General features: G+C 49.8%; 6 protein-coding genes across 6 annotated transcripts; 1 reads left to right on the top strand and 5 right to left on the bottom strand.

Moving 5' to 3' along the window:
- Nucleotides 1-783: 783 nt before the first annotated feature.
- Nucleotides 784-1,626, bottom strand: K444DRAFT_517767 (glycoside hydrolase family 16 protein; the record flags this gene model as incomplete). Its single annotated transcript, XM_024873805.1, has 1 exon — nt 784-1,626. The coding sequence occupies one exon, from the start codon at nt 1,624-1,626 to the stop codon at nt 784-786; it is 843 nt and encodes a 280-aa protein (XP_024743185.1).
- A 2,349-nt stretch (nt 1,627-3,975) lies between these two features.
- K444DRAFT_607710 (uncharacterized protein) lies at nt 3,976-7,858 on the bottom strand. The gene is made up of 5 exons (XM_024879221.1): nt 7,459-7,858; nt 7,352-7,396; nt 5,094-7,284; nt 4,267-5,018; nt 3,976-4,213 (listed from the first exon to the last, which is right to left on the bottom strand). Exons 1-5 carry the CDS (start codon nt 7,636-7,638, stop codon nt 4,022-4,024), a joined length of 3,360 nt encoding a protein of 1,119 aa, XP_024743184.1. The 5' UTR covers nt 7,639-7,858; the 3' UTR covers nt 3,976-4,021.
- Nucleotides 7,859-9,008: 1,150 nt separating this feature from the next.
- On the bottom strand, nt 9,009-10,350 carry K444DRAFT_607709 (putative 2,3-diketo-5-methylthio-1-phosphopentane phosphatase). The gene has a single exon (XM_024879220.1). It carries the CDS (start codon nt 10,134-10,136, stop codon nt 9,285-9,287), a length of 852 nt encoding a protein of 283 aa, XP_024743183.1. The 5' UTR covers nt 10,137-10,350; the 3' UTR covers nt 9,009-9,284.
- A 1,501-nt stretch (nt 10,351-11,851) lies between these two features.
- Nucleotides 11,852-12,892, bottom strand: K444DRAFT_518212 (uncharacterized protein; the record flags this gene model as incomplete). Its single annotated transcript, XM_024873846.1, has 4 exons — nt 11,852-11,960; nt 12,018-12,256; nt 12,303-12,445; nt 12,499-12,892. The coding sequence occupies 4 exons, from the start codon at nt 12,890-12,892 to the stop codon at nt 11,852-11,854; spliced, it is 885 nt and encodes a 294-aa protein (XP_024743182.1).
- A 1,283-nt stretch (nt 12,893-14,175) lies between these two features.
- On the top strand, nt 14,176-16,286 carry K444DRAFT_552933 (kinase-like protein). Its single transcript, XM_024876602.1, has 2 exons — nt 14,176-14,664; nt 14,720-16,286. Exons 1-2 carry the CDS (start codon nt 14,249-14,251, stop codon nt 15,801-15,803), a joined length of 1,500 nt encoding a protein of 499 aa, XP_024743181.1. The 5' UTR covers nt 14,176-14,248; the 3' UTR covers nt 15,804-16,286.
- Nucleotides 16,287-17,180: 894 nt separating this feature from the next.
- On the bottom strand, nt 17,181-21,361 carry K444DRAFT_552932 (potassium/sodium eff). Its single transcript, XM_024876601.1, has 5 exons — nt 20,667-21,361; nt 20,416-20,615; nt 19,818-20,364; nt 19,705-19,766; nt 17,181-19,650 (listed from the first exon to the last, which is right to left on the bottom strand). Exons 1-5 carry the CDS (start codon nt 20,889-20,891, stop codon nt 17,271-17,273), a joined length of 3,414 nt encoding a protein of 1,137 aa, XP_024743180.1. The 5' UTR covers nt 20,892-21,361; the 3' UTR covers nt 17,181-17,270.
- Nucleotides 21,362-22,402: the final 1,041 nt, after the last annotated feature.

The raw sequence follows: 22,402 nt of genomic DNA, 5'->3' as shown, positions 1-22,402 counted from the left end.
TACCCGCTTGTTTTTACTTGAGTGCAAGTATGGCCAGGCTAAAACTAGGTGGTGAAAAGTATACCAAGTCTCATAACGCCAAACGCCTCGAACTCAAGACGCTCTCAGCTTAGCTGGAAGAACAGTGCCTACGTCTCTCTAAACTCAGCAATGAAGTCAAGGAGATCAATGACCGTGAATTTCTCTAAGATTGAATGTATGCAACTGCTATGGTACAACTGTGGCCCACAGCGTAGGGCAAATGTCGAAAGTCGAGAAAAAGATGGAAGTAACCACGAAGGGACATACTAAATCAAGCAGGTATTTCAGTAACGTGAGGGGAAAACGCAGGCTCTATAGATGCTGCCTATTATCTCAAGGAGTTCTCTTCTTTTCAAGCTTTAAATCTTGTATTAAATCCGGCATGCTCCTCTTTTCCAAGAATAAGAATTTTGCAAGACTGAGATGCTTGAACCAATCGCCTTTGCTCTCGACAATTAAGAAGAGACAAAAAGCTGTGGATTGTTTACTACTTCTCCTTCTTTGAGTTCGTAATCGTTTTCGATAGTGCGAGTTCAGTCTCACATGATCTTGATAAGGCCAGGAATAGTGAAGGAGCCTCTTTCAGCCACTAGTCAACTATCTACATGTCTAACATTGGATATACATGAAGATTGCTCCTTGCAAAGCCCTAGACCTGCCTCCAACATTGTACCTGAACACCAAAGAACACCAAAACACCCTGTCAAAGCCCCCACAACGCCCAGCTTCAAATCAAAACTCCCAAATCCAAAAGACCATCTTCTAGCTCTCATAAACAGCCACATACTGCACCTCCATCCCCGCCGGCGCCCCACTAACCGTACTTGCAGACGCACCACCCGGCCACTTACCCCCAACCGCAACATTAAGCGTCATAAACATGGGTCCCACAAGCGTTGTCCAGATATCCTGGCTCCCCACATCACTCCCTATCACCGTCCTATACTCCCTCCCATCCAACAAAAACGCAATACTCTGCGCCCTCCAATCCGCACTAGTCAAATCAACAACATGCGCCCAAGTATGATAACTCGCATAATCAAATTCAATCCCCGAAGTAAGGCCCGGACCCGGGTCGTTGCACGGACCTCCACAATGCACCGTTCCAAAGCCCATGGCAGCACCGTTGACACTCTCAAAGGTGTCGATTTCGCCGCATGCCGGCCACGGGACACCGGGCGTCTTCCTCATCCCTTCTCCCAAAGACCAGAAAGCGGGCCATATGCCCTGCATTTGAGCGGCTGGAGTCACTGGCTGCCCGACTTTGAGCTTTGCTTGTACGCGCAATTTCTTGCCGGCTGTGGCGTTGAAGGCATCGAGGGATTCCAGACGGCAGGAGGTCCATTGCCCGCCGTTGTTTTGGGGGGTGATTTGCAGGGTGCCGGCTGTTACTTGGCAGTTGGCGCCGGAGCTGGGGTAGACTTCTTGCTCGCCGTTGGAGGGCTGCCCGGTCCAAAACTTCCAGAGGTCAGTGTCAACTGACTTGCCGCTGAAGTCGTCAGACCATTTGGGGGGGTAGGTGAAGCCTGGAACTTGTTCTGGGACTCCGGCGATGGTGGTAGTGACGAGAGTTGCAAGAGCCGCAACGGCGGCTAGGGAATACATCTTGACAAAGTAATCTGACAATTGCACAGCACAGTTGAAGAGAAAAGCATATGTACAGAGAAAGATAGTAAAAGAGGGGCAGGAACGTGTTTGTGCAGGAAACAGAACATATATACTAGCTGCTAGCCTTCTGTGCGGGGCAAGACGCGGATAAGGACAGGCAAGCTCATATGAAGAGGCAGCGGAAACCAGTAAACATCCCCTACGAGGGCCAAGTTTGCCAATCACCTCCACAAATCTTGGCTGCGGGACGGAGTCCGGTGCCTGCTCACGAAAGAAAGAAACAGAAACGACGCCCGCCAGCTCACTGCGCATCCCGCGAGAGAAAAAAAAAAAGAGAAGTGGAAGATATCAGCCTCGATTCGAGCCTCACCTCATCCCATCCCAATCCCGTCTATTTTTAGCACAGGTGGAATTCAGGACCGGCCAGCACACTACCCAAACAACATGTGGCTCCATATCTCGCCCCAAGAAACCTGAAACAATACGCAGAATAAGTCTGATGCAGCAGCTTCCTTTCCCTTGGCAGGGGAGCTGAAAAGACTGGTCGAGTCCGAAGGGCACATCTTGCACCGCTCAAGGACCTCCGGAGCTGAAGAGCGGTGCGCTCCTTCAGGGGCTGAGCGTCGTTCCTCGACCAACCGAGAATTCGCATAACAAGGCTGATTAAGGGCCAAGTCCTGTGAAACGTGAACAGTTCAACATAACGTGAGCGGGCTCGGCTTGTGCCTAATTGCGGTTTATGTGTGCTTCGCACATGCAACTCTCCTCCTGGTGCCTCAGCCATAGCAAACTCGCTCTTGACTTGGAAGCCAATCCAAGACACAACCTGACAACGTGGCGATGGCTCGCCACTGCGCCAGCAGGTTGCGCCCTCGCTATCGCAATCGCAATCGTCGCATGGCTGGAAGAATCGACAAACAAGTTTGACGCCATTGGTGCTATAAGTTAGATAGGCGCCAATATCGTGGTGTTCAGGATTGAAAGCTTCTCGATCGCGGGAGAAGTCTGGAATGGAAATGGATTCCTGGTTTTAAGGTTAAGCTTGTTGAACTAGCTAAAGCAATATAGCTAGGGTCACGTGCTTGCAATGTAAACCAAGTAAACGATACTGAATTGACTGCTGTTCTACAGTGGTAAGTAGCCCGTATATATAGCCCTGAACCCCCTAAGTCACATGTACTAAATCCCTATGCCAGCTGAACCGATTACAGCTATACAGGGTATTCCAGCTATACAGGGTATTCCAGCTATACAGGGTATTCCAGCCATACAGGGTATTCCAGCTATACAGGGTATTCCAGCCGTACAGGGTATTCCAGCTATACAGGGTATTCCAGCTGGACAGGGTATTAAGCTAGTGCACAGCCCCATGGCGTTCGGTTCCAGGGCTTACTAAGCCTATTAGGGGCCTCAGGCCCCTAATTTCAACAAAGCTGCCGAGGAGGATCGATCACGTGCAAGGATCTCACTCTGCCTCGATAAACGGATGAACCATAGCATCCATTTATGCTTATATTCCCCAAATCCTGCATCCTTCTTTAAAAAAAAGAATTCTTCCTTTTAGAATACCATATTCATCAGTCTCTATATAATTGATCAGGAAAGCTTGAGCGATGCGATGCGGGTGTTCTCTTTCTCGCTTCCACGATCTAGAACTTCTGCCCTGAATTATCGCTCTCCCAACCAACCCCTTTCTTGCGCCACAAACTAAACCCATAAATGAAAGAAAAGTAAGAAAATTAAACGATAACTCTAAACTAATTTCTGGGTTGATTAACTTGCAACGCCTCTCCTCCCTAAGGAACGCCCACTCCGCAATATCTCGTTCCTTGGTTGAGAGAGAGGCTCAATATCTGCTCCCATCTACAGCTCAAACAGAATCTCTAGGAAAACCTTGATTTCCCTGTTAACTCAAAGAGCACATTATTAATCCCGTTGATGGATTTTCCCAAGCAGTAAAAAAGGATGTGGTGCCTGAGATTTAAGGTAAAACCGGAGGACTTTTGCTCCTATCGATAATCTCTCTCCGTCACTCACCCAGCAGCACTGGAGTCATACCCTAAACCACTCGCAGACCGAAGCAAAGTGCACAAGAATAGAATCCATCGGCCACATCCATTAATTAGCCAGTACATAACAGTACAGCAGCACACCAAACATCTCCCCAATCCAATCCAGCCAAATCATACAAGCTGCTTCTCCCTTCCACGCTGATTTGTGTATTCGATTCCATCCGTTTTCTGTATCCAAACTACCATGCACCTCTATCAATCCCATCCACGCACCCCTCCATCCAACCGAGCACTTCTGTTGAACGTCTCCACCTTTTGCTCCCCCCCCCCCTCCTCTCAAGCCAATCCCCAAGAATGAAAGTAAAGTTAAGGGAAAGTAACTATCCAGCCATCGTAGCAGCAGTTGGCAAGCCCCCTCCCCCCTCCCCCTCATTTCTCGGCGTAATGCTGCCCTCGATCCGGCGTTTCGCCTCCGCCTTCTCGGACTCAGTGATATCCTCATCTTTCTTGCGCATGTCGGGCGTGTGTTGGCTTTGGCCTGGGTGATGGCCGATGGACATGCCGACTCGTAGCTATTGAATCATCAATACTATTCCCATCCTAAAGAGAGAAGAGATGGACCTACCAAAGTCTCGAGAGCCCCATTCGAATTATCCACCAAATCATCATCAAACTTCATACTCCCTTCCTCAAACAGAAGCAGGATCGTGCTCCCTCCAAATTTGAAATACCCCAATTCCTCAGCACGCTTGACGTTCTCGCCTGCCTTCCTCGTGATGACAGTGCTTCCCACCATCATAGCGCCAACGCAAATGACCATCACGCGTCCATGCTCCAGCGAATCAATTGGGATCACAACTCTTACGTTCTCACCATAGACATCGAGCGCACTTCTAATCGCCATCGGGTTAACCGTGTAATACTCACCTTCAATTATCTTCGGTGTACCCATCACACCATCGACTGGGATATGGAAACGGTGGTAATCCTGCGGCGCAAGACGGAAGATACCCAAGCCGCCGTTCTTGTAGCGATGAGCATCGTCTGGGTACGCGGTGCCGAGGAGTCTCTCGATCGAGAATTCTCTCCCTTTGACCCAGATCTTGGTCGCCTCGTCCATGCGGTTGAAGACCACTGATCTGCAGTCCGCAGGCGAGACAATGATTTTCGGGTTATCGGGCGCCGAGCACGGTCTCGCGTCCGGCTTCAGCTGTCGGTAGAAGAACTCGTTGAAATTCTTGAACTGGTCCATGGGCAGCAGGACTTCAGACATGTCGAGCTGGTGGAAGTTTATGAATTTCTGGATCTCGGCTTTGGAGGCCGGGTCGTCGTATTTGACGCCTTGTTTGAAGGAGAGGCCCCGGAGGAGCTTGCGGACTGATGGAGTGTGAGCTACTGTTAATGCGGGATGGGGACTTGGTACGTAGTAATATAGATCTTGAGAATACATACTTCTCTTCTTCTCCATCTCCTTAGATTTTAAGCCTTTATATAGTAGTCTGATTCCTAACCTCACGTACACGCTCATGCGCTCTTCGTTGATTTGTCCCGTGATGCGATCTTGGACCAAGATGTTGGCTGAGTTGGCCCCGAGCTTGTAGCCACCGTAAGAGATCTTGGTGATGACTTTGGAGTACCATTTTCGTTGAGCTTGACTAGATGTTACGAAACCGGCCATGACAATATTGTTGACTTGGCGCCAGTCCTGGCTTGCACATGTGGCGATGTGGGTGATGATGTCAGCGTCAGAACGCTTGTTCAAGCGTGGTTGATGACAGATGGGGCATTCTCTGATCTCGACGACATGCTCTTCGGTATGATCGTTCAGATCGTCGCTGCGGTCCAAAAGATCACCTTCCTCACCAGGGGTACTGAGTTCGTCAACTTGCTGAGCTTCAACTCCAAGCTGAGACTGGTCGACCAGAGTGGCATTATCAGATGTCGTCCCTGTAGTGGCGGAGGCAGCCGATGAAGATGGTTGCCCAGAAGTGCCGCCAAGTTGATGAGGAATATGAGCCTTCATTCTATCAGAATCTGGCATCAGGTTTCTCATTCTATCACCCATCGATTGTGGCTTCGACTTCTCAATAAGCTGCTCCTCTAGGCAAATGATAGCCTCATCGAAGCTGAGATCTTGGATGGTTTCGATTCCATTCTCAAGCTGGTGCGAGAATCGTTTGAAAAAAGAGTCGATCGTAGATTCCTTCAACGTGGACCCGAGAGTATCAAGCATGGTGGTGAGTTCGACCTTGCTGATTCGACAACTCTCATCAGTGTCATATTGCTTCAACATTGCTTTCCAGAATTGCTGACGAAGTGCAGGGTATGGAACGTATTTGGCCTTGATGAAGAGCTCTGGGTTGTGCTTGTCTTCCCATTTGTCTGCGTTCTTTAACTTTAATGGGATAGTGAAAGGGTGCAGATCTGGATCTCCCTGGCTATTTTCGGTACTATCTGTATTGAGAGTTGGGATGTCGGTTGGCTGCAGCATACCAGCAGCGGGATTGCTTGTTGGGCCTGGAGTCTGCACGGGCGTAGTGGTCCCTGACTGACTCGGGATTTGTTGAATTTGTGGATTCGAAAGGGTCTTCTGCAAGCCGGGACGAGCCAGTCTATTCAGGCTCTGGGACGAGGACGAGCGAGACATTGGTAGCTTAAATCGTGATCGATTGGGAGCTGGGAAAGCACCCGCGTCTGGATCCTTCAGCGAGTACAATCCGGTTTCTGCATCTGCTTCGGGAGCTGTATCCGTGATTTCTTTGAGTGGTAGTACAGTTGAAGCAATAAAATCGTTTCCAGACAGCTTATCTCTGTCAATCACAGTGAAAGACAGAGAGTATGTTTGTTCGTGCCTTAAGACTTGGAAGATCATCTTCTCGTTGTACACTGGATTGAGATTGTGTCGAATAACGCGAGTTCGATAAGTCTTCTTCCCCAAGGAGGCCACAACAAACGGATCCATGTCAAATGTGGTCCTGGTGAGGTTCTTCTCGGGGGGAAGGTCTTTGATGTTGCCAATCTCCAGGAACACGATCCCCACAACCTCACTGCCGCCACTGAACTCGTATGCAGTCAATTGTTTCTTCTTCCTTAAGCCTCGGAGCCTCAACTTTCGCTTTCTCTTCTCGGCATTCTCTGGTTTCGTCGGATCGTCCGTCTCGTCACTGGGCTCCTCATCCTCGTCAAAATATTCATCTTCTTCCTCTCCACTAGGTGTCGTTTGGCTGTGCTGCTTTGTAGGCGTCACGACATCTGGAAGATCCACTACACCAGCCAAAGCCCTGAATTTGGCCAAAACTTCTGCCGGTGTCGCCCCATGGTTCGTGCAATCGAACAAGGTAAATTGCATTTGCACCTCGCCCGAAACATTGCTGCTCTTCTTCCCACCAGGTCGCTTGCTCTTCAACGAATACCAGGTCGGTGATTGCTCCGTCAAGTCATTCGCAAAGATATCCTCGAGAGCCAGATCAAATTCGCCCAAGTAGTCCTTCCCAAATCGATCCTTGTCCCAGCACACGCAATCGAGGAGCAGGCTGTTGACGCCAGCCACCGGCATCTGCACCGTGACGTTCCATTCCGGATTCAATGTCTTGGGGACCGAGTGTGTCGCGCTCTTCGATTCGCCGAGGGTGAGGACGCAGTACTACGATACTTAAGTCACTTCGATGTCCGTACGCACAGGTGTCCCATTCGGGGGCGTATATACTCACTGGATCAGACGTGCCACTCTTATCCTTTGCCGCGAGGTTGCGAGCCTGCAGAGATCACAATCAGAGTTCTCCTTTCTCCCGATCCCAGTCTGCCAGGGAGAGCCTACCTTGAGCACGACAACCTTCAGCACCAACCCGCTCGCCTTCTCCGGGCTGGTGTCCGCGCCGCCAGAGCTCTTCTTCATACTGCCGTTTGGATTGGGACTCGTGCTGCGGGAATGGTTCGCGCTGTTGCTGCCTCCGCCGTTGAAGGATTTCAGGCGGTTGGGCAGTGATATGCGGACCATGGTCGATATAGATTGCGGTGTGCTTTGGGCCTTGGCTGGCTGCTGTTGACAGCTCAGCACAGCAGTGTGCAGTGTGCAGTGTGCAGGTGCAGGTGCGGGTGCGGGTGCGTGGGCAGTCTGCAATGCTCAGCACAGGCACAGCCGGACAGCCGGTCAGCAAGCTACGGAGTATGCACGCAATGCCGTAAAATGATGCCAAATTGCCAATGCCCTGCAAAAGATGGAAGTGGGTGCAGCGGTCGCTGGTCGGGTGTAATAGAACCTATTTGCTGTGGCTGCTGTGTGGATGCGGAGCTGAAGGACTGTGCTTGGCAGGGAGCGTCGATGTCGTTGGCCAAGGACAGGCCCGTGAGCGACGCGGATTGGCTCAGGGATGGGGCGGAGCGGCACCGTGCGGGGTGCCGTTTCTGGGTGCTACAGGGCTGCGATGCTGATGCTGATGCTATTTGTCGATTCGCGGTGTTGTGTTACAGACTTGCTGCTGGTGGGCGGAGATTCGAGGGATCCTTCGCTGTGATGGAGAGGCCTGGTTTGATGAGAGGGGAGAGGAGGCTGAAGATGGAAAGTAAGTGGAGCAGAGCGCGAAAGCTGCCAAAGGCTCCAGCTTGTCCCTTGTCACGTAACGACCAAGGCGTTTCGAGCCGCGAGCTGGCTAATAAAGGGGCCAAATACAAGGCCGATCTGTCGGCTCTTAGGAGGGCAGGTGGCGTGGCGTGGAAGGTGTGTGAAATACGATGAGATGGTGCTGGTTTGGAGGAGTCGGAACCGCGGATGAAGGGAGGTTGATCAAGCGCAACGTCACTAGACCCGTGAACACATGCAGGCTTGATGGTCGAAGTGTGGATACTGCTGAGGGGCCTTCCTAACTTTATTCTTCTCGATGGGGTTCCAAATATAGGCTGTGTGCTTTCATATTTAGAAGAGGAAGGGATGATCTTGGGGCTCAGGGGCTCAGCTGGAAACTCGCCTGAGGAATGTTTGCTTGCTCCTGTGAGACGACCTGCAGGCGATCGAGTACGAATACGGTAAGTTTGCGCAGTGATCATTCGAAGGCACAGGATTGGTGTTTAATGGCTCACATTGTTCGACTACAGGTAGGAAGGATTGTGAATGGTTGGTTCGAACATAATGAACTCAGCAAAGGACAGCTCCGTTAATAATGCTCAAGGCTCCTTGGCTGATATACTTACCTCTTACACAGTAATACGTATATTTTCATCAGGCTCTGTAGAGATTATTCATAGCATTGCATTTTGATACTTGACTGGCATTTAGAGCGTGAGGATATATACTGGACGCGGCAGGGTACATCCTGAGGAGTCTCTGATGAAGTTAAACTTCATCTTGATTTTCGATGATCGTGGCTGGGGAGAAGCCTCGGTTCAGATGAAGAAGTCACCCCGCACTCCAGAGGCACCAGGTTCAGTGATCGACGTCCAAAGAAGCAGACAATCGATCATCTAAGTCTTCCATTCTCATCTAAAGCGATCTAGATTCTAGAAGTCTGTTTCTCCTTCCAACGAGAACTCCAAACAAGAACTGTTGCTTAGTTTTGACAGCCATTGAAAGCCCATCCCAAACGCCATGGCAATGCCAATCAAAACCATCAATAAAACATACGACACTCTCAGAAAGTAATAACCCCCTCAAGCAGCGGCAGTCTCTGCAATCCTCTCCCCCTTGGGCGTAAACTCACTAAAAGCATTCGGCCACAAAAACATCTTCTCCTCTTTAGTCGGCGTACTGGCAACCAACAGGGGCACCGCCTGCTGACTGCTAACCCTCCTCCACAAATTCGCTCTTGGATTAAATCTCGCCGGCTTGCCCAAACCCTTCGTCTTCCTCTCATCCTCCTCCATAATCTTGACAACCTCGCGCTGGATATCCGCGAACGTGTCGAACGGGATATATGCAATCTTATGCTCGACGCAGTACTCCTCGAGTCGCAGTCCTCTCCGTGCAAAGAGAACGTCGGCCTCGCGAGCAGCAGGGAGATCGGAGACGCCGTCGCCGATGAACACGATGAGCGGGATGGTGCCGTCTTCAGCCTTCAGGTGAGCTTCGGCTCTCGCCTCTTGCACGCTCAAAGCTTTGTCATGACCTAACTCCGTGTCGTGTCTCCAAACGGGCTTCCACTCACTCCCATCTTCGGTGATCATCGCATCATTGGCCACAATCTCAATATGTCCACTCTCCTCCTCACCCAAGAACTTATCAAGCACCTTCCTCAGAATCGGCTTCAATCCAGCGGAGATGACGTTGAAGGGGATCTTGTTCTCGATGCAGAAATTGTGGAAGGCTTGGAAGTCCGGGTCGATTTCGAGGGTTTGGTGCATGACTTCGAATCCGTCTTCGAATGGCACGTTCAGAGAGCCCCACATCTCTTCGGAGACTTCGCGGAAACTGCGTTCGCCGGTTTTGATTTGCTCGTCGAGGATCTGACGCCGTGTGGAGCCACAGCCGTGCGCGTCGAAGAGGATATGTCCGGTATCTTGCATGAAGATTGTGCCATCGAAGTCTGGGGGGTGTAGTTAGAATTGCGGTTTGGAAGTGTTTCAGGAGTGGGGGGCTTGGAAAGTGAGGTTCGAAAATTGAGGGTGTGGTATTTAGGTGGGGATGAAGGTTCGAAAGGGGACTTGTCAGGAAGTGATCAACAGATCAGCACACGTACCTGAAAAACAGATGATCTTCCGCTTCATATGTGCCATCTCGGTATTTTGTGTTGGCAGGAAGCTCGTCTTGGGAACAGAAAGTTCTTTCTTAACCTCAGGGGCTGCGGGGGGAGTGATAGCGGCAGGCATCTTAAAGTACGCCGCTGGTAGCGATGATGTTGTTGATGTTGTTAACCAGGGCGACGAGTAGATAGCAAAGTGTGGGATGGGGATATGACTTGGAAGTCGTGATGTGAACTATGATATTTCTTGCTTTTGGTCTTGGGGGGGGGGAAGGGAGAGAATGTGGGAAGCCCGTCCCTCTTATTATGCCTCCCCCCTCCACCAAACTGCCGCCCTCAAACCGGCAACGGCAGGCGCGCTTTTCTCACGATGGCTTGATAAAGTTTCTCATCTTGCTAACCGTTCGTATGGCACTTAGCGCGTGGAGGCCATCATTGGCCCACACTTGTCTGCTCAGGATCGAATTCTCGACTCCTATCGAAAGTCGAGGGTCTTGCTCGAGTTTGCAAGTGGCTTCCAGCCCCCGCCGATCATAGTAAGGATAAGGTATTCCGAGCGCTTACTTGCGTTCTAGTTGGCTAGACTGATGGACTATGACTACATTGTGCTTAGGGGGTTGTAGAAATTCATGTGAAATACTCGCTTGTAGTGGGGCAAGTCTTGGCTGGCGCGTTTGGTGTGGAGGGGCAGTGCAAGTCGACTTTTTGAACTCTCATAACGGACGAATGCGAAGTTTGACTCGAGGAAAAAAAGAAATGAAAAACAACAACGTGATAAACGAGTCAACTATTCTCACTGAAGTCACAAATCATAACTGAGGCACCATTTCTTCTCTTCGTCTTGAGAATTGATTGAGAAACAAACTTCGTGCGAGGTGTGGCTGAGATGATGTCATTGCCACCATTTTGCACACTTGTACCACCATGACCGGATCTTGTCTCCGTAGGCCGTTATGTTAAGACTTCACGGGCTGCAACGGCACGCTTCTAGTTGCTGCTTGCTGCTCGCTGCTTGAATCTCACGATGCAGCTGTCAACTTGATGCTGATGAACTAGTGATTCAAGGACCGACTCGGGCTCACCACTCGGCAAAGATCGACGGCTCATGTCGGGGGCACGTCAGTTGTGCGGTGAGGCTGGTCTGTATCCCATCTTTGCCGGTGCTCTCTTCGCTCTTCCCACGACAGGCGCCGTGGGGGCGTGCATATGGGCGTCACTGTGCATCTTGAAATGCGTTATCTTGGACCCTCGATTGTTGAGTATGGGGTTGTTTTGAGGGTTCAAAAGCTGCATGCCACAGCCGCTGGTGATGTCAACGTGCAGATTCGAGGGGCTTTTCGTGATGCGGAGCTTTTGCTCAATGCGAGCAGATGCTCGGAGAGCCGCTTCATGTGGAAGTGTGGAGCCAGTGGCACATATCGAGAAGATGATTGGACACGACCAAATGCTTCGAGTTTGTCCATTTTTGGTAACCTAAACAGCTTTATGTATATCCGATCCCCGCCTTCCTGTACGCCATGTCATCTATCGCGGGGTATTTTATGCTGCAACTTTGGCAGAGTACTTCGTGGCGGCTTTGTCGAATAAAGAGGACTTTTCTTGCAGATCTGTGAGGAAATGGTGGTTGGGTACTGCGCTTTGCAGGTCGCTGAAGTTACTTGTTAGAAGAGTTCAAGTCGCGAGGCAGGAAAGAAGGACTACAAACCTCTTCAGTTGCGCAGTATCTTTGCCTTGAATAACGTTCAAGACGATGCTGTTTGATATGGCCTCTGCATTCTTAGGGTCCTTTGCGATTGCCTGTTTGAGAGCTGCCTCTGCTTCGTCTAGTCGGCCAAGATGGACTTCCGCAACGGCTTGTGATATCAGACTCTGAATTGAGGAGGTTGCAGGAGCTTGCGCAAGCTCTTCAAAGACGTAGAAGGCTTGTTGGTATTTCTCTCCGCCCTTTGCACTATTAGCTTGATCCCTTCTCTTAGAAAGAAGCGCATACCACGCGTAAGCCCACCCACGACTCTGCAAGGTTGACAAGTAAGCTATCTTGAGCCCACCTCCTAGCTGCTGCAACTTCCTTGATGGCCAGATCAGTGCGATTTTGTTCGAGGTGGATCTGGACGATCAAAGCAACAGCTTCGACTATAAATTCTGTCAGCGCAACCTCCCGTACCAAGCCAACTCAATACACATACGGTTTCCTTGATGCTGAGAGAGTAACGCCAAAGCCTCTTCGCTCTTTCCTGCAGCCTGCAAGACTGTCCCAGCCAAAATTTGAACGGTATTGTTATCCGCAGACTCGCTGGCCAGCTTCTCCGCAATCTTCACAGCCTTGCTCTCATTCCCACCGGCAGACTCAGCCAGTGCCCTAACAGCTACCAATTCCACATCCACCTCCCCTTCAACATCTGCAATAACGTCTTCTGCATGTCCGAGGGCGATTTGGGCGCGGAGGGAAAGGACTCGGGCCGGGAGTTGGTTCTCGGCGGACAGACCAGCGGTATCGAAATCAATGGCTTCTTGGAACTGGCCTTGGTGGAAGTAATTGTGCAAGTTCAGCAACTCTCCTTCGGCGGAAAAGGGATCCATGGTGGATTGTGTATTGAGCGATGTTCGTTGGTTCATACGTGTTTGAAGAGGACAAGCGGAAGGTGCCGTAGTTGCAATTTTAGCGCGGAATCCGTGGCTGTTTGAAGCGAAGTCTTTTCACTGCTCCAGATTCGTCAACAACTTTCGAATCTCCAACAGTTCCGGATCTTCTCCAGTCCCAGTTATCTTCACTGTTGGCGATTTCGCCATGGGATGTGGGCTTCTGCTGCGTGTCTTTCCAGTGCGGAAATCGTCCTTTCCTGGTACGCCAGCACCAACCCGTGCCCAGGGCCGGAAATTTCTCAAGGGATTTTCGCTATATCTCGAGGCAGTAATGTGCTGTAGCTCCTCAATAGGAGACTCTGTCTCCTCATCGTCCTTCAGCTCCATCCTCACGTAGTCCCAGAAGAACCGAACATGCTCCTGGCCTCTGTATTTCTTTGCACCCGTTTCGTACACAGTATATTGGACCTCGTTGTCCAGCCTGTCGAACAGCAAGTCGTCGAGATACTCCTCATAATCGTCCTTGTCAAAGTAGCTCTCCATCCCTTTCTCACTGTAGAATTTCTTCCATCTTTCCAGTCTCTCTTCCACAGTCTCGGTGGAATTAAAGGGCGATTCAGGCTGGTTGCTACTATCAGACTCATGGCCATTTGTGCCTTTGCTTGCACCTTCTCCAGTGCTGCGATCTGATGAGCTACTGCTCCATTTCAAGATTTCTGGAGCATCTGCATCGTGGTACTTATGGTTGCTCATTAAACCACCCTTGTATCGCCAGACCTGCTGCTTTGGCATTTCGTGGTGGAAGGTTGTGATGAGCGGTGGGAGTTTAATGCCTCGTCGCTGAAGGAGGGCAAATGTCCCAGTATTTGACTTGAAAGAACGAGGTTTGATTCCTTGCTGCTGCAGCGGAGTACTCGATTGTTGTGCCATTTTGCTACTATGCTTTCGAGTTGGTATTGTCTTGCTAAGCCTCGCTTCCCCTTTTATTGTCGCGCTTTATTTTATCAAGGCCGGTAGGTGAACAATCATTCACCCCATTGAATTTTTTGTTATTGAACCCGAGCTACGCCGTGACTAAATTCTTTTGTTAATGGTGTCTAGTCAGCTCATCGTCTGAATATTTAAGGCCTTGTCTGCAATTTCGAGGACCTTCGTTAGTTACATTTTCAAAACTTCCTCCACAAAATCACCCACGACTTCATATTAGCTCATCCCGCTATTCACTTAGAGTACAGCAATCCTGACATGGCGCCGGCAACATTATTGCCGGACCAGGAGGGTTTGAAGAAGTCCTTACACGAGCTAAATGCTCTGCCAGACGGCTGGCTTATTGGCATCGACAAGAACAAGAGAATGACCTTTCAAAAAGGGCCAACCGGTAGTCCTCTCTACATCCATCCTACCCTTGGAGATTTGCCAAAGCCATGGATCCTGAGGTTTTGTGGGAGTAAAGCACCCAGATACTTCAATCTGGAAACCTCTGAGACAACGACAAAAAACCCCCGACACGACAAAAGAATCTTGAGAAAGGCAGACGAATCGCGAAAGGCACAAGGACTCGGCGAATCTTCTTGCTTCGTGAGAGTGAGCAAAACAATTCCCTTGTCGGAGTACAAACGGGAGGACGTGAAATCCTACAATATTCGACATGATTACCACATTGTCAAAATACTTGATGACCCGAATTCTAAAAACAAAGTTGGCGCTTTTAACGGCGGAGTGTTTGTCGTGAAACACAAGATCACTCAGTTGCTGAGTGTTGAGAAGAGGTCAGTAAATTTCGCAGGCCCCGTCACCCTGGCTTGATGGTCTGACTCTTCCGAGATTCAAAGAACAAGATATCCACTTCACTAAGGATGAAGTGCATATGCTTCACAGGCTGAGGCATGCCTCAATCTCATTTTTTACCGCTGGCTTCGTCACACCCGACCTAAAAAGAGCCTCTGTATACGTCGAGTTTTGCGACAGAGGCTCCTTGGAAAATCTCATCAGGGCCTTCGGTACAAAACGTCTGCATGCAAGTTCGGATGCTGAGAAGCCGGAAGTCCCTGAACGCTTTATTTGGCACGCATTTGCAGGACTCTGCGACGGATTAGCGTATCTTATGAGTGGTCGGACCTATCTCTCGAGCGATGTCACGGATTACGATTCAGCCCCTGGTTGGGTGCCCATCCTCCATCGCGACATGAAGCCTGACAATGTCCTGATCCGGTCAAGAGGGACTGTGGGAACGAAGCGATACTTCTACTGCGTTCTCAGTGATTTTGGCCTCGCATGCGAGGACAGACCGCCTGGACATCCGAAAGAAGATCGAGGTCAAAAGTCCAGGGGCAAGTGCGGCACGAAAACCTATTGGGCTCCTGAGCTGCTCTACAATCCATACCCTAAGATTCCATATCCTGATCGCTTATCTCCTGATAAACCCGAGTGGAACCCCGAATATTATTACTTCCCCGACCAGCAGAAGCACACCGCCAAATCCGACCTCTGGGCATTGGGTGCCATGATGTACAATCTCGCAGACTGTGGACCACTGAGTCGGAACGGTGTGCTAGAAGTCCATGCTTCGACCCACTTACTTTGGGACGGGAAACCATCAAATATTAGCTGGGACATCTACCAAGACGGAACGATTTCACGTAAGACACTTGATATCAATAAGCTGAAACTCAACAAGCCGTATACGAGCTTCCTCAGTGATGCCATCAAGTTAGCTACGAGGGAGCTGCATAAGAGACCTGACCCAATTAGTATGTTGATGGCGTTGAAAGATCTGATGAACAACAGTGGATTCATAAACCATATTCCGAAGGGTCACGAACATGAGCAGCTCCCGAGTTGGGCGACGCGGGTGCACGATTATCATTCTTTGCCTCCTATCGACCCAAAGTTGTTTCCGGAGAATTAGGGGGTGCGTCGGCGGAGAGCTCTTGATGCGTTCCCTGCCCTATCACGGATGTTAGTCAACAATAAAAATCATGAGAGTTGACCAATTCATCCAACGCGTCCTTCCACCGACCCCAACCTCATTAATGATAAAGCTTCGTCCTCCTAGTTACTGCATATCAGCTGCTTCTGTCCACCGACTCAATCCAGACTACCTCATACGACTATAGCTCTCACATTAATCATTCACGGCACCTCTATCCTCATATTTTTCCCTACACAACACTATGATACGCACGTCTATCCCTCCTAATTAATCACCACAACAACCAGGTCGACACAGCGCGAAACCTCTCATTGACTATTCTCCCAGAGAGACCACGGTGTTTTATGTTATTCCAAGGTTTGCTTGCTAGTCGGACTGCTGCTCTGCCCGGCCAGAAACGAAACAACACCTTTACCAACTCAGTCATCTAGGCAGTTTAAATATACCAACAACTCCAACACGATGCTCTCAAATATTTCAGTCCATTCATCTCCTTTTCCCATACTCGCACCAGAACATATCTACTAAAAAATTCCCCCGAACGCTCCTCACGTTTACATCCCACGCTCCTTTACTCTTTTCCCCTCATCCCTTCTCCTCCATTTTCCCACTGCCCTGCTCTCTCCCCTTCTCGTCTCCGTTTTCCTTCCACTCACACCCACCCATACACACGCTAAACTCATTACAACCCACGCCGCAAACGCAACCACTCCCCCATAAACCACACATATAACACTTCCTAGCCACCACGAACTTACTCCAATGATACAGCTCCCAAATGCAATCAGGCTAATCGCAATTTGCAGCACCACAAGCACATGCCCCAAACTATCCTTGAAATTCCGTGTCAGTTCTGTCCCCTTGATTTCATGATCTTGCTTCGATCTTCGCAATCCTACAAATCGTCAGCACTCCCCCAATAACGCGCGAGTGAGTGAGATATGGGTGCCGTACTTTTCGTATCTTCTCTCAGTAGAAGACAGAGGATGATGGTGTGTGCCATCATGAGTGAAGAGAGGATTAACAGTGAAGGCGGGGTGCTTGTGTTTAAGAGGGAGAAATACTTCAGCCTGTGCGAGAGGGATGAAAAAGACGGTCTTGGTGACGTGAGCTTTGAGTGGAGATGTTGAACCGCAGCTTGGGTGTCGATATCTTCGCTGATTGCTTGGCGGAGAAAGTCAAGCTGCTCCTTCATTGGGAAGTTCATAGCGAGCTTTTCTACCAACGGCATTGCACGAGGTATGAATAAGGAATTGGGCTGACAATGAGGCTGAAATATGGCTGATTTTCGAGTCTACCCTATGACGTTGGGCGGAGATAGATCTGAGACGAACCAAGATGAAAGGGGAAAAGACGGTACCAAAATCTACGATCTATTTGCGTCATTCATTGCATTTCCAGTAAAATCAGGTCTATATATCCAATACAAAAGTCATCATCAAATCATAACTCTGAAACCTGCTCCCCCTCCCTCTGCGGTGTCAACAAACTCCGCGTCGTTGGAGCAGCACCAAGTGCTCCCATCTCCGCGACCTTGTCACCAATTGACCCTTCACTCATCTCCGTCCCCTTCCTACTGAGGCTGCGAATCGAAGATGCTCTGCTCCTCGCACGTCCCCAAAATCCTTGTCTCAATCCAAATCTTCCGCCTCTCCTTTCCTCCTCATTCTCCTCTTCCGAGATAAACCATCCAGTAGCCCTCTTCACAGTTTTCCAAGCCTCAACACCAAGGACGAACACAATCACCGCACCAAAAGCAAGCCCCCACTCCCAGGTAATGCCGACATGCTTGAACACTTTCGTGTTCAAACCCGGAATGTAAACGGCTGGGAAGACAGAAACCGCACCGATAACCACTGCCCAAAACAAGAACCTGTTCTCATAAACATCTTTAAAGAAAGGAAATCTTGATTGAGTAGCAGGATCAAGGCGGAACATGCTCCGTCGAATAGATTTGAATTCCCACGCCGCGACGAGGATCAACCACGTCAATTCCGCGAAAGCTGTTGCTCGCGCACGGAACACGGGCTCGCAAGACGAGAGATATGTATCCGTTTGATAATTCCGATTACAGTCGGATCCGAGACGGCCATCGTAGACGCCGTAGATGATGATGACAAAGGTCAAAAGGGTGCAAGTCCCCATCAAGAGGCCATACACGAGCATATCGACGATGATTTGCGGAGTGAAGACACCGTATTTTATTGAATGTGGTTTCCTTCTCATGATATCAGAACTTGCTGGTTCGCGGCCCAGTCCGAAAGCTGGAAATGAGGAGGTAATCATGTTTATCCATAATATCTGGAGAGGTGACAGGGGGAACACGGATTGATTGCTCTCATCCTGGAACCCGAGACCTGCGATGAGAAGGATCACCTCCCCGACATTAGAGGCGAGCAGATGCATGACGAATTTCTGGATGTTGTCGAACATCCTCCGCCCCTCGCGGATCGCGGCAACGATGCTGTTGAATTTGTCGTCTGTGAGGACGATCTTTGCAGCTCCTTTGGCGACATCGGAACCGGCGAGACCCATGGCTATGCCTACATCTGCGGAGCTGAGAGAGGGAGCGTCGTTCACGCCATCGCCTGTCATTGCCATGTAGAGTCCGCGACGGCGCAGGGCCTGGATCATGCGGGTTTTGGTGTCCGGTGCGCAGCGGGCGAGGACGAGGGGAAGGGAGGGAAGATCGTCGATTTGGGCATCGGTGAGGGCGTCGAAATCGGTTGCTTTTTGGATAATTGATGCTGAGACTTCGGGTGGCAGGATTGATAGGTTGTGAGGGATAATGCCGATTTCTTTTGCGATTGCCGTGGCTGTTGCAGGATGGTCGCCTGTGAGCATGTGTACTTTTATACCTGCTTCTGAACACTCTCTGATTGCGTCTTTGGTTTCGTCGCGGGGAGGGTCGTAGATTCCGACGAGACCGATGAGTGTCAGCTCTTGTTCGACTTCTGTGCGAAGAGAGTCGACGTTGCTTCCGTGCTGTTCGGGAAAGTCCCCATCCCAGGTTCTAGAAGCGACTGCGAGCACTCGTTGACCTTGACCGGCAAGCTCATCCATTTGAGCAATGACATGTTCCTTCATTTTATCAGTCATAGTTTCGTTGTTCGAGCCAGTTCCAATAGAAGAGCAAAGATCGAGGATGCGTTCTACAGCACCCTTGGTGTAGATCATGCTGTCGTTTGTCTCTGGATCTCTGTAGACGACAGACATCCGCTTGATGCTGCTGTCGAATTGAAATTCTGCAATTTGCTTCCATCCATCGGCCTCGAGACGTTTCTTGCCAAAGTCAAATCGACGAGCGAAGACTTGCAGAGCAATCTCGGTCGGCTCCCCTGTGGTCTGCCATTTCTCCTTTCTATCACCTTCGGTCTTCTCAAGTAGCACAGTGGCTAAGTTGCAAAGTGCTGTCGGCACCAAGAATGCTTCGAGTTGGGGAGTGAGCTCTGCCACTTTTTCGTCTTCAGAGAGATTTCTATTTTGTTGATCTTTTGCGAGCTTCGCCAGTGGGATGTCGAATGTGAGTTGGCGGTCGTCGTCGTTCTTCTCGTCAGTAGTACTCGTAAGAAAAGGCTCGGGACCTTTGGTGACCGTGCCCTGGGTTGGGTTGCTGGGGTCGGTCGAGTGGTTGACGGTGTAGATTCCAACCTTTGGTAGCCAGACCTTCTTTACGATCATAGCTCCTTGAGTAAGAGTGCCGGTCTTGTCTGAGCAGATGTTGGTGATGCCTCCAAGAGCTTCGAGGGCTGATAAGTCTCGGATGACAACATTGGCTTTTCTCATAACTGTCATTCCGACCACCATTGTGATTGTGAGAACACTACAATATGTCAGTTAGATTCTGGAGGAAACCAAGAGACGGGGGAGGACATACGCAATCAAAGATTCAGGAATGATGGCGATACCGGTAGAGATAGCATAGACAGCAACTTCGTCCTAAGGATAGTCAATTATGGGAGCAGCTTTTCTTTAAAGATTGATACTCACAGTAACATTGAATCGATTGACTCCGAATACAATGATAGCAAGCAAGATAGCGCAGCCGAACAAGAGATAGGCAAGCGCGGATAGCTTTCGCTGAAGAGGTGTTCCCTCGGTCAGGCCAAGGAACTTGCCAATGAAGTCATAAACTCGTCGAGCTCCACCTTTCACCGGTTGAGTCTTGCCATACTTCTTGTAGTTCATGGATCGCCCGGCCTTTCGAGTCTTCTTCGTAGTCGACGCTGCGATCTTTCCAACTTCCGTCTGCATTCCGGTGAACGTCACAATGCCTCGGCCACGACCTTTGGTAACAGTTGTTGTCGAGTATGCCATGTTGAAGCGATCGCCAATACCAACTTCTCCTTCCTCCGTTGCTAGATTGTCCGAACCTGGGATGCGGACATCGTGCGCTATGCGCTTCTCGACCGGCTCGGCTTCGCCAGTCAACGATTTCTCGTCACAGTTAAGATTCATAGCTTCGAATACTCGAACGTCGGCTGGGACTGTATCCCCAGTCTTCAAAATAATAATGTCTCCAGGAAGCACTTCTGCACTAGAAGAATATTAGCAATGAATGAAGCGGAGAGAAGGGAAGCGTACATACCTGGGAATAACTTCGTTCTTGCCATCTCGCAATACCGACGCACTGGGTGACGAAAGAGCTCGCAAAGAATCCATTTTCTTCTCAGCCTTGAATTCTTGGAAGAATCCAATGGAGACGTTCAAGAAAATTACTGCTGCAAGGACTCCTCCTTCGATGTAGTCGTTCACTCCAAAACTCAGAGCCATTGCAAAGACCAGGACCTGCCAAGCTGTTAACCCTCTACCGAAAACCCAAAACAAATGCCGACTTACCAAAATCATGGCATTGCTAATCTGCTTGAGGAGGATCTTGTACCAAGAAACGCCTCCTCCACCCTCGAGTTCGTTCGGTGGGAACTCATTTCGAAGCTCTGCAACCTGCCTGGCGCTTAAACCGGTCTCGATGTTGGTTCCCAGTTGCCGAGCAACATCTTCAACAGATAGCAGAAATGGGTGTCGGTCAGTTCCTTGTGGTGTTTGTGTTGTGGGTGCCATCATGAATCTGCGTCATCTGATGGCAATTGAAGTGATTGTTCTGTATGTCGTAAATTGGTTCTATTCCTAGTCGAGGGAATAGTAGGGAATGTCTAAGGAAAGATATACAACAGAGGGCTTTGGTCTGAAGCCCAAGGAGAGGGTGGCTACCCCGCTGCATATATATTCCTCGGCCGGCAAAGACGGGTTGGGTGATTGATAAGAGAGGGTCGAACGACCCACCGGTCAGGATGGGTGCCAAGGACAACATTTTCTTATGATGTCTTCCTGCCAATAACTGTGGTTATGGTGTTGAACGGCAAGAGGCCAAGCCCTTGACATTGGGACCGAACGGATCTTGGCTATCACCGAACGGCTCTAGTCGGCGGAGGGGAGTGGCGGAGCCAAGTTTCTTGGGGCGGCGGAGAGGAATTTCTCTGATAAGCGGCCGGCGGAGGTGGCGAAGCAGAAAAAATGTTGATCCGTGGGCAATGTGAGTGGATGAGAGGAGCTGCGGAAGGGTTCTGGAAGAAGTTGGCCTCGTCATGTGCTTCTTGGCGCCTTCTTGGCTTGCTCTTGGGCTTGGCGTCCGCTCTTGGCGCACCCGGCAAGAAATTCCCAATCGAAACTGTGACGACAGGACCACTTTTCACTTCGCGCCGTTGAAGCCCATTGAAGAGTGCTTGACCAAAAGGGTTTGTAAGGCTCGAAAGTCAATTGACCTCGAGAGATAGTCGTATTTATGACCGAGCCCTTTCCCCGCCAAGGTGGCAGGATGTTACTATTGCAACGAGACGCTCGACCATAGTCCTTCCCTCCTTGCTACCAATTGCGCCTTCAAGCTTTCAGAGCCCAATTGTTCCAAGATACGTTTTAGTCCGTAGAGCAGTTGCCCCTCTCTAATTGAGAAGGCCTGGTCTGACTATGACGGAAGGTTCTTCTTCGCTTCAGATGGTGCACCCCGCAACGTGGAGTACTTGTATCTAATTATGGCGCTATGCGAGGGCGTGACCCTGAATTTAAACTCCGCAAATACTTTGTGTGTAGGATAAAAAAACCCCTACCCCGAAGTAGGGATGCTAAAATTATATAATTTAGGACTTGAATACGTAATATCGTAAAATAATCACTCCGACTTGATTATGGTGATATTATCTTGCATATGAGACATAGCTAATCAGAAGCCTCCATTTTACTAGCGCGGTTTCGTGCTCCTCCCCAATAATCAAATCCACTAATTTACCCTTTTCCACGTGCCGAATTATGCACGATTTATACGCTCTTTTATGCAGTATTTTATGCATTATAATATTGGCGACTTGATTATTATATAATTATGCCGGACTTGATTATTATATAATTGTAATAATTATAAATCGTGCATCCCTACCCCGAAGTGTGTTTCTAGCACGTTCGCCTCCACAAAACCTTGAATTCCAGCTCTCTTATTCCTTAGTACCATGTGCGGCGTCTGTGGATCCAGACAGGGCATGGGTTTATTTACCCAAATCACCAAGTATTCCAAGAGCTATCTC

The sequence above is a fragment of the Hyaloscypha bicolor genome (genome assembly GCF_002865645.1).
Source record: "Hyaloscypha bicolor E unplaced genomic scaffold K444scaffold_15, whole genome shotgun sequence".
NCBI classification, from domain to species: Eukaryota; Fungi; Ascomycota; class Leotiomycetes; order Helotiales; family Hyaloscyphaceae; genus Hyaloscypha; species Hyaloscypha bicolor.
The sequence above is the reverse complement of the archived record's forward strand: the minus strand, read 5'-3'. Positions and strand labels throughout refer to the sequence as shown.